Consider the following 15165-nt stretch of genomic DNA (forward strand, 5'->3'; position numbering starts at 1 on the left):
GCGTGGTTTGAAGCCAGGGTAACAGGGCATACCCCGCTCTGGGGTGAAGTCCCAGCAGGGACTCTAACTACCAGACTAACCTGACACTTAACTTAATGGCTAAGTACCTACAAACTATATACAAAGAAGAGAGACAATGGGCTGTAAAGAACCACTAATGCGCTTGCAATGCAAGACGAGGCGCTCCCACCAACCATCACAGGCGGTAATAAGGAACTGAGAGGGCACAGAGTCAGCGGTGCCTAATATACCAGCGAGTGGACTCAAGGCGGTGCCACAGCTGACTCAGTGGATATTGCTAAGGTAAAAATATCTGACGACTGTGAACGTGGATGTGCACACACCTAGAATGGAATCGACATGACTCGAAGAATAGTGATATTTGCTAACGTATATAGGCCACCTGAGGTCTAGACTTTTCAAACATTTAAGTATGTGTGCAACACCATTGATATCAAAAGGCAGAGCCTCAACTGTATAAACGGTCATAGTTCCAGTGCTATAACAATTTACGCCAGCTGTTCCCAGAAGTCCATGCAGGATAATGACCTAAGTTTACTTAATAGTAACTATCCTATCTTCTGCAATGTACCTCCATTAGGTATGTAACTTAGGTATGCTGTCTGTTTAGTGCACATAAAGTAGCTTTTTAGTTAGGTGAAACTCAAGGATGAAGTAGCTGAGGAAGGCTGCATCGTTGGTTGAAAACAAATTGTAATAGTATTTGGCTGCTGACTACACACTTCAGAGGGTCATATAAAAAAGATGCCCAATTATCCCGGACTATTACGGTAATGAAATCAGAATAAAAATAAATAAAATGCTACATGTGTATTAAAAGTTATAGAAAAATATTGTGTACTATTTTATATTTCAGTAAAGCGATAATTAATTTTAGACTGTACTGTAATGCATAGGCACAAGGGGGCAAAATTAGTTTGCTTGCAGATAATTTAAAAACAAAGGTAATCCTCATACTAAAAAGTCAACCCATATACAGGCTCTGATCCTGTAATCAAATCCTACATCTGCCCCTATCTTGCAGAGCGGAGATGGTACTCGTCTCTAACTGTGGTGGAAATAGTTCACCATGGCAAAGGCTGATAAGGGAGGAAAGACCATTCTCTCAGCTAGTCAGTGCCAAAATCACTGTAAATGATTTGGTGAATGCTCATGACAAAGCTCCTAGATGAGTGACCCCTCAGGTCACTATTTTCTTGAGTCAAGCTGAACTCAGCTGCTCTGAAGAGTATTCCAAATGCCTGAGTCACTGTTGGTTCGGAGATAGAATTCTCTGATTTGCCTTCTCTCACTCCTAACAAGAACACATGATGACAATTTTGACAGGGTTTTCCAAATGTCTAAAAATGTTCTAAGCACAGGCAGAGAGCTCTTTGCCATCTTTGGGACTGAGAGGAGCAAGAAATTTCAGATTAACAGAAGTTTTGCAGAAAGTTGTAAGGTATCTGATAAGAACTTGTAATGGATTTGCCTCAGTGTAACCATAGTGTTCGTCTCCAAACACAGGCACACACACAGTCTCTCTCTCTCTATTGTTGTGAATATTATTTGGGCATCACATAATAAAATAGTTAGACCTACAATTAAAAAGCTTTTCCCTTTAGAAATGTATTCTTTTCTTAAAAGATTGCTATTCCCTTTGAGTTTAACTAACCGTTCTTACTATAAATTACTAGTGTTAAAATAGTTATTATGCACACTGAAGGTTCCTAAATATGCATCAGGTCGACTCTTGACTGAAGAAATTGTTCTCTAGATGTTATTGTTTATAGCCATCTACTATTATATATGAATAGCTGGAGTAAACCTCAAGCAGCTGCTATTTGTAAAGGTTTTTATTAGTGTTTTTATATGAACAATTATTTTCTACTAGAAATTTAGCTATTGTCCCAAATGCAAAATTTCATTCATTGCAACTAAAATATTAGTAACATTTGGTGGAGAGTCTTTAGAATTATTTTTGATTTTCTAAGGCCTCATGTATACAGGAGGTTGTATCACTTTTAAAAAAATGATTTAGTAAAAACATTGTAAAAGGCCATGTGGACACTCTTCTTTCAGTTTGAGAGGCTTATTTAGCTTAACTCTGTTCCCACTTGTCATAAATAAACAGATCAGGGTTAAGGTCCCTTTTTACCTGTAAAGGGTTAACATGTTGTACCTGGTGACCACCTGACCAGAGGACCAATCAGAGACGAGATAATTTCAAATCTCTGTGGAGGGAAGCTTTTGTCTGTGTTTTCTTTGTTTGTCTGGAGAACTGTTTTTGAATCTAACAGAAGACAGTCATGTCTCCAAGTTCTCCTGGAGTAGTTTCTACTAATTAATAGTGAGTATTAATTAGAAAGGCGAATTAGTCTTATGATTTGATTTCTACATTTGCAATTGTGTGTTTGCTAAAGGAAATGCTTTATTCCTGTTTGCTGATTTTGCTTTGACTGAGAAAGGGGGGAGGGGGAATTCTCTCCAGAGATTGATAAGGTTATCCCCTATGAGTGTCCAGCTTGGGCTCATAGAGATTCTGTACTTTCTTTTTGTTCTCTTAATAAATTCTTTTCTATTAAGGACTTGTTTGGTCTTTCCTTGGGTGGATTCTCAGGGAAAGGGGAGGGGGAGGTATCCCTCTGTAGTTAGATCCCGGTATCTCTCCTAGGAAAAGGGAGGGGGGAGGAAGCAGGGGGAATGGTTTGTTTCTCCTGGGTGTAAGAACTCCATGGATTTGGGGCTCTTGGAATCCCCTAGGATTTTGGGGAAGGACTGTGTCTCAATCCACATTTCTTGATTGAGTGGTGGCAGCTTACTAGATCTAAACTAGGATTTTAGTTTAGAGGAAAACCAAGTCAGATCCCCATCTTTGAACCCACAAGCTCAAAGTGGGGGTGAGACCTAGGACATGGTGGCGGAATACATGCGGGTCCCCATCTTTGAACCCACAAGCTCAAAGTGGGGGTGAGATCCCATAGGACATGGTGGCAGAATACATGCGGGTCCCCATCTTTGAACCCACAAGCTCAAAGTGGGGGTGAGATCCCATGACATGGTGGCATGCGGGTCCTCACCTTGAAACCCCCCAGTTTCAAGTGAGGGTAGACCCAGGACACCACTCAATTTGAGCCAAACTGAAATAACCTTAGTTTAAACCACAGTAGGTGCCACACAGCCTTTCACACTGGTTTAGTTAAACTGGTTTAAAAAAAAATCACACCTTAAATTAAATTGATGCTACTTTCTTGAGTGGATGAACCCTAAGCTTTTGCAGTCTCATGAGTCCATTAATCTTACTGCCACTTAAATAATATTGTGAACCAACTACTCCATGTTTAGTGTAGCTTTTTAGTAATTTGAAAGGGATACGTCAGTGAATATATTAAAAATACAATAATTCATCCTTAGTGTAGTCAATGGAGTTACACCAGGGATAAATTTGTCCCATTACATTTTAACTTACACAAAATGTATTTTAAATATATTCCATATTATGAAGTCCCAAGTTATTTCTTCGGAAATTTTAAAGTCTAAATCTGCTATGTTGTGCAAAACTGTACATAGCGATACTGGTTCACTCACACTGTGAGTCACCCGAAGATCACAAGCTGTAGCAGGAACTCTCGCATAAAGCAATGTCTGTATGCAGAAACTTCCACATGATGTTAAAATGCAAAACAGTAATAAGACAGTAACATAATAACAAAGTAGTTCACAGTTTTAAAATAAAGTTCTTTTATTTCAAAATAGTGTTTTATAATTACACAGATCCAGTTAATATAAAATACAAATAGTAACTTACCAATTTGTAAAAAACAGGGCCAGTTTGCAGAACTATAAACTATAAAACTGAAACACTGTGAAAGTTCACCAGAAATTTTACAAACTTGACAAGTACTGATTTTTTATTTAAACTACATTTTCACATTGTCTACTTTTAGTTCTGCTTGTTTTTATTACACAAGATGCTCATAAGATTGCCTACAGAGCGGACATAACAAAAGAGAAATTTAAGAATATAAATATAAAAAAGAAGTTCTTTAAACTACTCACTAATATTCTCTGCTGCAGAGATAAATATTACAAAAGTGCTAATATTTCTATGACAAAGAGTAGCAGAATAGATTTAAATGTTAAATCACACAGTTAAAATTTTCAGAATTAAATCTGCAATAATCTGATGATAGTTCCAAGTCATTGGCAGGCTTTATATGTCCTATAACCTGCCAGTATTTCCACTTCCTAATATTTCACAAATCAAGTGGGCACAAGAGAAGTATTAAAATTAGGTATACCTAAATATCCAGATTCTGATTATATATAAATTATAAACAGAGCTCTTCTTGGTTTTGGTTTAACAATATGGGAACTGTACTCTTCAGAAAAAAGAATGAAAAGTATCCTACAAGCAGAAATATTTGTGTGTATAACAATCTAAGTGAACAAACAAACCTTAAACCATGAAAAAGTAGTTTGCATAGACCATAATTGTTTGCCCATCTATAGCAGCCTGTGGTATAGTCATTTATTTTCAAGAGCAATACTAACCAATTCTTAAAATTTAATATTTACTAAAAGCTTAATAATGCAGATGTTCAGTTTTCCAGAAACCCATAAACCAAAATGTGACTCCTCTGGCACAAGGAGAAGACATAGGAAGCCCTTCTCCCCTGACTCACAAGCACATTCAAAACAAGGGACAGCCATAGCTTATTTGGCTCTGCTAAGCAACACAGGGGATGGGACAGCTAACACAGTCTTCAGTGGTATGTGGTCCCAGAGAACATTTCCCCAACAGCACTGTAGTGACATCCACCAATGTTGTGCTGGGGGAAGGTGCAGCAAGTCCCACTGCTCACTGTAATGCCCCCAGTTTCCCCAGAGGTGTTATATCTTACAAAGGCAAAACGCCTCCAGGCACTGCCACTCAGCCAGCACGCCTCTTCCCCCGTCCCAGTGTGGTTCAGACTCTAAGGAGTCATAAATGAGCCCCAAGGGCCTGATTCTGAGCTCAGTGATTTTATCAATTTAACTATGTAGTTTTTTAGTATAGTGTCCATTACCATAATAGCTGAGCACTTCCTTAATGAAATTACACCATTGGAAAATGCTGACAGTGGAGAAACACCTGGTTCACCTTAATGTGAGATCAGAATCTGGATCTATCTATGCAGCAAAAACAGATGGGAATAGCTACTGTAGTTACTGTCAAAAATGGATAAAGATACCTGCTGAATAAATCTGCATTGAACTGGAATATACCACAATCCTGGAGAGGTCAAGGCAGAAGGAAACACCTCCCTAGTTCAACAGAATTGTGAAGGATACAGCTATTTTAAGGTTATCATTTTCAGTGAGAATTCACAGTAGTAAGCACTACTAGTCAGTGTTCGCAGAACCAGGCCCTAGGTAAAAACAATGTGTTGACAACGAATTTCACATTCCCATGCTCTTTCAGTTTGTCACATTTGCATACATTGAAAAGAACTGTTTTAGGGTCATCACATTTTCTTAAAGTGAATTATTACCCATCAAGGACTGTTGTAGTGAGACCTAAATCAACTAAGGCCTGGTCTACACTAGGCGTTTAAACCGGTTTTAGGAGCGTAAAACCGATTTAACGCCACACCCATCCACACTAAGAGGCCCTTTATATCGGTATAAAGGGCTCTTTAAACCGGTTTCTGTACTCCTCCCTAACGAGAGGAGTAGCGCTAATATCGGTATTACCATATCGGATTGGGGTTAGTGTGGCCGCAGATCGACGGTATTGGCCTCCGGGCGATATCCCACAGTGCACCACTGACCGCTCTGGACAGCAATCTGAACTCGGATGCAGTGGCCAGGTAGACAGGAAAAGCCCCGCGAACTTTTGAATATTTCCTGTTTGCCCAGCGTGGAGCTCCGATCAGCACGTGTGGTGATGCAGTCCGAAATCAAAATAAAGAAAGAGCTCCCGCATGGACGATGCGGACGTGATCGCTGTAAGGGCAGGCAAATCTGTTCTATCAGCGCTCCATTACAGAAGACGAAATTCAAAATCATTTTTAAAAAATCTCCAGACAGATGCCATAGCAGGGACTCAGCGCACTGCTGCGTGACAAGCGTAACGGAAAGCCAAAGAATCAAATGGACGCTCATGGACTAGAGGACTCAAGCTATCCCACAGTTCCTGCAGTCTCTGAAAAGCATTTGCATTCTTGGCTGAGCGCCAAATGCTTCTAGGGTCAAAAACAGTGTCCGCGGTGGGTCAGGGCATAGCTAGGCAATTTACGCACCCCCCCACCCACCCCCAGAAGTGAAAGGGAAAACAATCCTCTCTTGACTCTTTTACATGACACCCTATCTTTACTGAATGCTGCAGATAGACGCAATGGTGCAGCACTCAACACCAACATCCTTGCACCCCCCACGCTATGGATGGCTGATGGTACAATATGGCTGGTATCCGTCCTCATCATCAGCCTATTGGCACATGGGGCAGTGCAAAAGGACTGGTAACCATGCTGACTAGCATCGGTAAGGTCAATCAAGGGCGCCTGGTCCTAATTTTTCCTGGTAGATGGTACAGTATGGCTGATAACCATCGTCATCATAGCAACAGGGGGCTGAGCTCCATCAGCCCCCACCCTTCATGTGTAAAGAAAAGATTCAATTGCCCCTGGACTAGCAGAGGGATGCTGGGCTCCTCTCCTACACACTCCTTACTGTCCTGTCTGGACTATCATAGCAGCTGGAGGCTGCCTTCCACTCATTTCTCACTAACAAGTCACTGTGTCTTCTTCCTGCATTCTTTATTACTTCATCACACAAGTGGGGGGACAATGCTACGGTAGCCCAGGAAGGCTGGGGGAAGAACGGAATCAACAGGTGGGGTTGTTGCAGGAGCACCCCCTGTGAATAGCATACAGCTCATAATTTCTGCAGGATCTGACACAGAGCTGCTGGTTCTATGATACAGTGGTTCTCTAGTACACTTGCCCATATTCTAGGCAGGACTGATTCTATTTTTAGATACCAAAAAGGAGGGATTGACTCAGGGAGTCATTCCCAATTTTGGCTTTTGCGCCCCTGGCTAAGAGCAGCCAGGGGCACTTATGACAGCAACAGATGGTGCAGTGCAAAAGGACTGGTAGCCACGATCATCTTATTACCAATTTATGGCATGGTAGATGGTACAATATGGCTGGTAACCATCTCTGCTATCATGCAAAAGCAAAAGCATGCTGCTGTGTAGCGCTGCTGAATCGCCTCTGTGAGCGGTATCTAGTACACATACGGTGAAAGTCACAAAAGGCTAAACAGGCTCCATGATTGCCATGCTATGGCATCTGCCAGGGCAATCCAGGGAAAAAAGGCACGAAATGCTTATCTGCCGTTGCTTTCCCAGCGGAAGGAGTGACTGACGACATTTACCCAGAACCACCTGCGACAATGATTTTTGCCACATCAGGCACTGGGATCTCAACCCGGAAATTCCAAGGGGCGGGGGAGGCTGCGGGAACTATGGGATAGCTACGGAATAGCTACCCACAGTGCAATGCTCCAGAAATCGACGCTAGCCTCGAACCGTGGACACACACCACCGATTTAATGTGTTTAGTGTGGCTGCGCACACTCGATTTTATACAATCTGTTTTGTTAAACCGGTTTATGTAAATTCGGAATAATCCCGTAGTGTAGACGTACCCTAGGACCAACAAACTACAAACAGGAAATATGGAGTCTAGATAGCAAAGTTAAACATGTGAGATCAAGACGTACAGGTAGTTTACATAACAGAACAAATGAGGCAGAGGTATTGAGGGGAGAAACTAGCAGATGCTAAGGTAAATGGGCACCATTATTTCCCAACATCTGGAAATTGTGTAATCACCAGCTAAATTGGGCCAGAATCTGTTCTCAATTATACTGAGAAAATCTAGATTTACATGGTGTAATTAAGAGAAAAATTTGGCCCATTGAATCCTATGTGTTTTTAAAAGACATTACTATAGTTCCTTCGGTTTTAAAGAGACACAGTCAGCTTAAAACTAACTATTTGAAAATTCTTTATATACTGTTTATAAGTAACATTTAAAAGAACCAATATTTGAGAATAAGATATTTCATAAGTTTACTTTCTGCACGTGATAGTGCTTCCCGTCTAGTTGGTTTCACTATTTTCTCTGACTGCCCATTTCCCCTATTTGTGTGGATCTTTCCTACAGCAGAGGAAGGGGGTGGGAGGGGAAGGGGGAGAAAATTAAATTAGAAAATGTGGTTGTAAAGCCACAAAAACTGGTAGGTTTAGAATCTGAAGTTATTTTTGATGATATTCCTTTAAATAACTAGAGTGATTTTGACTATCTAGTCCAACTGAGAAATGGTATGTTACCTAGGCTTTCAAAACCTTGTTCTAAAATTGATCATTTCAAGTAACATTAATACTGAAGGGAAATACAGGTCCCATATAAAAAGTTTCTTCTGGTTTGGAAGACAGTGGGTGAAATCCTGACCCTTTTAAAGTCAATTACAAAACTCTCATTGACTTAATATGCCTGGAATTTCACCTATTACCAGTATTCACCCTTATAAGCACAGGGAATCTCTCTCAAACCAATGGAATATTTCAAAAGAGAAGAACATTTCAATGTGACCACTGCACCAAGACCAATTGTAGATTCCCACTGCATATTTTAAATTCACTTTAAAATATAATAGGCCAAGGTTACTTCAAACCATAAAAGGTTGAAATAAAGACATTTTGCTTTCAAGACCTCCTGCAAAAGTGTGTTAGGTATGGAAGACTATTCAAGCATTTAAGCATTAAAGTAGGTGAGGGGGAAATATTTAGGCTACTTTGCAGTCTTTTCTCTGGCCAAAAACTTTGCTATTTTAACCAAGAAAGGCCTGTTGTATCAGGCTTTTAAGTTGATTGCAGCCAACTGTCCCATTTGCAAAGCCAAAAGAGAGTTGGAAAGTAACTAGAATTTCACATACTAAACCATAAAACATTTGTTAGAGTACAGGTTTTTTGTTTTCTCTAAAGATTCTTTAAACATAGCAAGTTAACAGTGCAAATACTAGGTTGCTGTGTGAGACTCTTACCTTATTTATCTTCAAAAGTATTTTAAAAAGCTCTCCAGTTTTTAAACAGAATAAAAAAAGATACAAATATTTCATGTTGGGAAACAAATCCCACAGCATTCCATACAGATTTCCAAGCAGTCTGATGATTCGCAACAAGTGTCCATTATGCCACAATCCATGTCACATGGGCAGTTACAGTCATCCCCCATTTCATCCCCACAGCAACAACAGCAGGTCTCCGATGTACAGATGCCGCAGGAAGCTTGACCCAGAACAATATTACAGAGGGTGAGAAACTCACAAAACAAGCAAGCCAGGATACAGTGAACACAGCAATCTTCATAAGTACCAGTTTTGTAGTGTGCCGCATATAAAAAAAAAAAAAAGGAAAAAAAAGGACAAATCAGTATTACATTTTATGTGCAAATATGTCACATAATAATTACCAGCACTGCTTTACAATCGGCAAAACTTCCCCTCCCCTGCAACAGGAAGTTGACATTTTGTGTCCTCCTCTTCAAGGTCACAATACAGCCAGCTTAAATCTTGGATCTCATCTTGTACGTCTCCCTCCATTAGTCAATTATGCTAGCCTCGATGCCAGACTGCATGTCCTTTCTCTACTCTTGATTTCACATTGCCCTCTGCATATCTCTATCATCTCCTCATTCAAATTTGTCTTCAGACTCACTTCTTCCACAACACCCATAAATTACCAGATTATGAAAGAAATATCCAGTTATCTAAAGTGACTGCTTCCTTTTGGTCCACCTTTGCATCTGTCTTCTAGATTGTAAACTCACCATATTTTATATCTGTGCCCGATGTGGTACCAACCACAGAGCTGGCATATGAACATGTTAGTTTCTTGTTGCAGGATCAGTTTGTGTGGCAAAGGTACAATACAATTTTACTGTTCATACTATATCGGGAACCTTTGTTACTTGTAATTTATAGTTGTGTGTCTAAGGACGGGAGAACTGGTGCTGGGGCGGGGGGGAAATGGAATTAAGAACCATACCTCAACCCACGTTTCAAGTCAAATCAAACCCACCTATTTTGAGAATTACCTTCATGAGACATAATTCATAAGAGAAACAAAATCTCAAGAGACAAAGTCAAAAACAGAACACTGAGACTTTATGAATTGAGAGTTGGTCACAGCTGCCTATAATTTATACATAAATTATGTGCTTGCCTGTTTTGTTGATATTTATGGAAAAAAGTAGTTATAGCAAAGGAGATGCCACCACAGCATGAGGATCTTGCTTTCTCTGTGATATCAGGCTAATCTCAAACACAGCCATATCAACATGCCATATATACATCTACATTTTAAACAATGAAAAAAAAATCTGTTCTGATCCCACATTTTAAATTATTCCTCTACACAATTCTCTTATTAGTCTTAGATTTAATTAATTTTTAAAGCTAACTGGAAATTAGAACTAAACCTGAACTGAAATATCCTGCTGTCATGGGCACTAGTAAGTCACACATGGTAAATGAGAAAGTGCACTCGAGTAGTATCCCACACATTATCAGCTGGAGAGATGGCACCCAAACAATGAATACATGGAATCACATCAAATAATTATCATTGATATTTTGTTCTAATTCTATGATAAAGGACGGGGAAACACACAAAGACTGGAAGAATAGCAAAGCACTGAGCAATGAGAAGAAAATTATAGTATTGAGGCATACATTTATCAGATTTTCATCAAAATCAATGCAAAGGAAACCCAGTTACATACAGTACGTTCTGAAAAGCTCAGCAGAACCCCCTCCCCAGATATAGCTGCATATATCATGCACACAAGTTTAATTTTGTGTTCTTCATTCAGCAACAGATACTATTTGGGGAGGAGTACATTTAATTTGTGAGAGACAGGAATACTTGGAACACAAATGAAAATTTTGAAGTTGCAAGACTTTTTAAAGCAAAAGGTCACTACAGGGTAACATCTTTAAAGCTGTGGAATATATGTTGTAAGAAATGAATGGTTCACTTGGACGTAAAACAAATCTGATCAGAGTGGGCAATCAGTTTTGAAAATTAGACAGACTAAAATCTAAATTAGATTAACAATATTTATAACTCAAGGGAGAAAATTTAGTCCTAGTGTTTTTTCTATTGGTACATTTGTAAGTTAGAAGCAGCAAAGAATCCTGTGGCACCTTATAGACTAACAGACGTTTTGCAGCATGAGCTTTCGTGGGTGAATACCCACTTCTTCGGATGCCACGAAAGCTCATGCTGCAAAACGTCTGTTAGTCTATAAGGTGCCACAGGATTCTTTGCTGCTTCTACAGAACCAGACTAACACGGCTACCCCTCTGATATTTGTAAGTTAGTTTGTCCTTTCAAAAACATTTGATGCCAAACGGCTTAGCTATTGATAAACAAACAGTTATATTATTGCCCTTATATAAATCCATGGCACGCCCACATCTCGAATACTGTGTACAGATGTGGTCTCCTCACCTAAAAAAAGATATTCTAGCACTAGAAAAGGTTCAGAAAAGGACAACTAAAATGATTAGGGGTTTAGAGAGGGTCCCATATGAGGAAAGATTAAAGAGGCTAGGACTCTTCAGCTTGGAAAAGAGAAGACTAAGGGGGGACATGATAGAGGTATATAAAATCATGAGTGATGTTGAGAAAGTGGATAAGGAAAAGTTATTTACTTATTCCCATAATACAAGAACTAGGGGTCACCAAATGAAATTAATAGGCAGCAGGTTTAAAACAAATAAAAGGAAGTTCTTCTTCACGCAGCGCACAGTCAACTTGTGGAACTCCTTACCTGAGGAGGTTGTGAAGGCTAGGACTATAACAATGTTTAAAAGGGGACTGGATAAATTCATGGTGGCTAAGTCCATAAATGGCTATTAGCCAGGATGGGTAAGAATGGTGTCCCTAGCCTCTGTTTGTCAGAGGATGGAGATGGATGGCAGGAGAGAGATCACTTGATCATTGCCTGTTAGGTTCACTCCCTCTGGGGCACCTGGCATTGGCCACTGTCGGTAGACAGATACTGGGCTAGATGGATCTTTGGTCTGACCCGGTACGGCCTCTCTTATGTTCTTATGTTCTTAGTTATTGCAAGGTGATTTTCATGCTAACCTACAAATGTAACCAGAGGCAATCGTGATGATAATATAGTGCTCAAGAATACAGTTACAATTTTAGATGCTTGCTTATAGGCCATGTCACATTTTGAAAGGCTTTATGGAAAAACTTGACTGAACTATATCTGTGAAGTCCAGATGTGGTAAAATAAATGAGCTTACTAACTTATTTATAGTAGGCAATGTCCAAACTAAATCTGGAAGAAATCTTACGTCAGTGTACGTACTAAAGATACATCTACACTGTAAGTAAAGGTGTGATTGTAAGCACATCTATGCTATCTTTAATTTAGCCCAACTCAGCAATCTGAGTACAGAGTTGCTGGCGGGCTTGTACTGGCACAGCTAACCCAGGCCAAAGGCCATATTGCCAATCACATCTTCATTTGCAGCATAGATATACCCTGAGTGATTGTGATCAAGCAAGACTTATGGGTCTTTACATACATTCAATATTTGAGAAATTGAAATGATAAATGTGTATTTTTGAAATTAAAGCCCAATCAGAATTTTTGGTAGGAAACAGCAAAGCTGCAGTTCTCATGTTTAAAAAATAAATGAATGAGGTGATTTTCATTGAGCCAGTTGACATAGGAAAGTGTTGACAAGAGGATTATCAGTTGCAGTAGGTAAGAACATTGTCATCTGCATACATAAATATCTTAGGTTAGGTGCAGTACTTAAGCCAACAAATGAATTTATATAAATAATGAATAGAGGTGGCACAGAATAAACCCTCAAGATGCAGTAAAGCTAGAGAGCGAGCGAGAAAAACAAAACAACTTTCTCAGAAATTCCTTATCATTGTGTGGGAAGGAGAACTGGAAGAGGCAAATGCTGATAAGCTTCAGCATTTTTTTTTTTAAAAACCCAATGTTTATGTCTGTTAAAGTGGCTTCTTTATATGAAAAAAACCGTATACCTATATCTATATCAGTGACCTTCCTCCAAAACTCAACAGATATGTGAAATGAAGTTGGGAAATATTAGCTGAGTGAAGATGACCAAAGCCACACTGATGGTGATTAATTAGCTTGTTGTCATGGAGATGTTAGATTTGTTCAGGTACAATTTCCTCTCTGATTTTTGATGTAAAGGAACTAGAGGTAGAAGATAACAGTCACAGGAGTCTAAGGAGTTTCCACATTTGAGGAACTGGAGTTATTTTTTACTATTCTCGACCCTCAAGACAGGCAGATAGACAGAGGTTAATAATGACAGAAAACTGGTGTATAGAACACAGAATTTGTTAACAAAGCATCAACAAAATCAAAATCTAATGATTTTGAGTAGACTGCAGGACATTTCAGAACTGTTACACAGAGAGATAAAGGCCAAAATAAAGAAACACATACACTAATCTTCATCACTGCCTCCTTTTCCAGCGATGTGTAAATCAGAGAGAGAAGCAGACAGACACACACACTCAGGATATAGCACTACATTGATATACTGGCTTTTAAAGCAAGAGGCAAAACTCACCAGAGTCTACTTTTCAATTCTCAGTGTAGTGAAAGACATTCCGTGGAACCTGCAAAGCTTTCCATTATGTAGATATTTACTGAAGCAGACCAATTGCGTTGGTCTAAATAAAGCTACTTCACTCTTGGCTAATTATCAAAGGCCAAAGCTATCCATGTATGCTCAATTACACAAAGAAATGATGCACTATTAATTTTGGCTGATGGTTCTATTATGGGTGTCACTATGGATGTTTTTTCTTTCATCTCTTCTTCACAGGAGTGAAGCAGAAACGTATGCACATACTGTTTATTCTGATTTAAGCTGCCCTGATAGCAAACTCACACATTCTCCACTCAGAAGGTATTTTGTTTCCTATGGGGTTTATTTAGCCTACATAGACTTCAGAGAATGAAAATAAAAAAGGCATAACATCTGTGTTACTTTCTTTATCCTTTCAGTGACCAGTGACTCATCTGTATGATGAACAAAAATTTTGGGCCATGTTTCAAGGGCAAAGTTGAAACATTAATGAAACTTTTTTCCCCCTGTGCTACTGATTTTAAATCTGGACTCTGAACAGCTGTTGGACTAGAAGATTATACAATATGTTGTGATGGGCAAGTTATCACCACATCCACCTAACCTCAGATTTTTGGTGACTCTCAGTATTTTCTCCAAAATCTCTACACTTTGGTTGGTGCCAAAGGTACTACAGACCTGGAGGTTATGTTGAACAGAACACACTAGTAAGAGTGGGGTTCCAGTTTGTATTAATTTAGATGGAATATATAGACCAAAGGTATTAATATAACCAAGTCACTGTCCAACGTTAAACAACTTTAAACAAGGTTCAGGATTTGGCATACAGAGACCTCTGCCTGCTTAGTACCATGGCAAGCACACTATTAGAAATCCTTTAAACCTTTTATGAAAGATACAAAAAAAGAAGGAAAAGCAGTTAAAGGATTTGAAATGTAAAGCATTGAATAAAGTTTTCATTTTAGCAACTTTCTTTGCTCCCTTTCCCTTTAGCTGGGGAGCATTTTTAGAAGGGAAAATCCTCTTATTTGTCAGTCTCTTAGCTGGCATTAAAGATAACTGTCCTTTTGTGGAAAAGAGAAGTTTATAGGGATAGTTTGTAGCGAGCTGTTGTTAAAGTTTGATATGTTTCATAGAAAACAAAAGAAGACAAACACTTGCAAAAGGAGAGAGAAAAAACCCGTAAAGATAGAAATGCAGCTTCTGTCTCTGGTGTTGTCTCCCACGTGCAACCTCACTGTTAGAAAAAAGAGAAGGATCAGAAAGAGAAGAAATAAAGTAGGGGAAGAAAAAAGACACACGAGGGGAGGCACAAGGAAGAGACAAGTCTCACATTCAAAGTGATATCTGAGATTTAGTCAAAGCCATTGGAGGCAGTGATGTCGCCTGGCTCCCCACTCTCTGGCCCAGTCTGGCAGGACAATTTTCAGAATCAGGATGACAAAGCTT

General features: G+C 39.3%; 1 protein-coding gene across 7 annotated transcripts in view; it reads right to left on the reverse strand.

Moving 5' to 3' along the window:
- Positions 1 to 7583: 7583 nt before the first annotated feature.
- Positions 7584 to 15165, reverse strand: part of MDFIC (MyoD family inhibitor domain containing) — a 156035-nt gene continuing 148453 nt past the window's right edge. For all 7 annotated transcript variants that reach the window (XM_045010789.1, XM_045010942.1, XM_045011007.1 and 4 more), the window contains one exon: positions 7584 to 9415. In XM_045010789.1, the coding sequence (XP_044866724.1) occupies positions 9168 to 9415 (248 nt within the window). In that variant the 3' untranslated portion in view covers positions 7584 to 9167. The remainder of the gene's footprint in view (positions 9416 to 15165) is intronic.

This window comes from Mauremys mutica, chromosome 1, assembly GCF_020497125.1.
Source record: "Mauremys mutica isolate MM-2020 ecotype Southern chromosome 1, ASM2049712v1, whole genome shotgun sequence".
Lineage (NCBI taxonomy): Eukaryota > Metazoa > Chordata > Testudines > Geoemydidae > Mauremys > Mauremys mutica.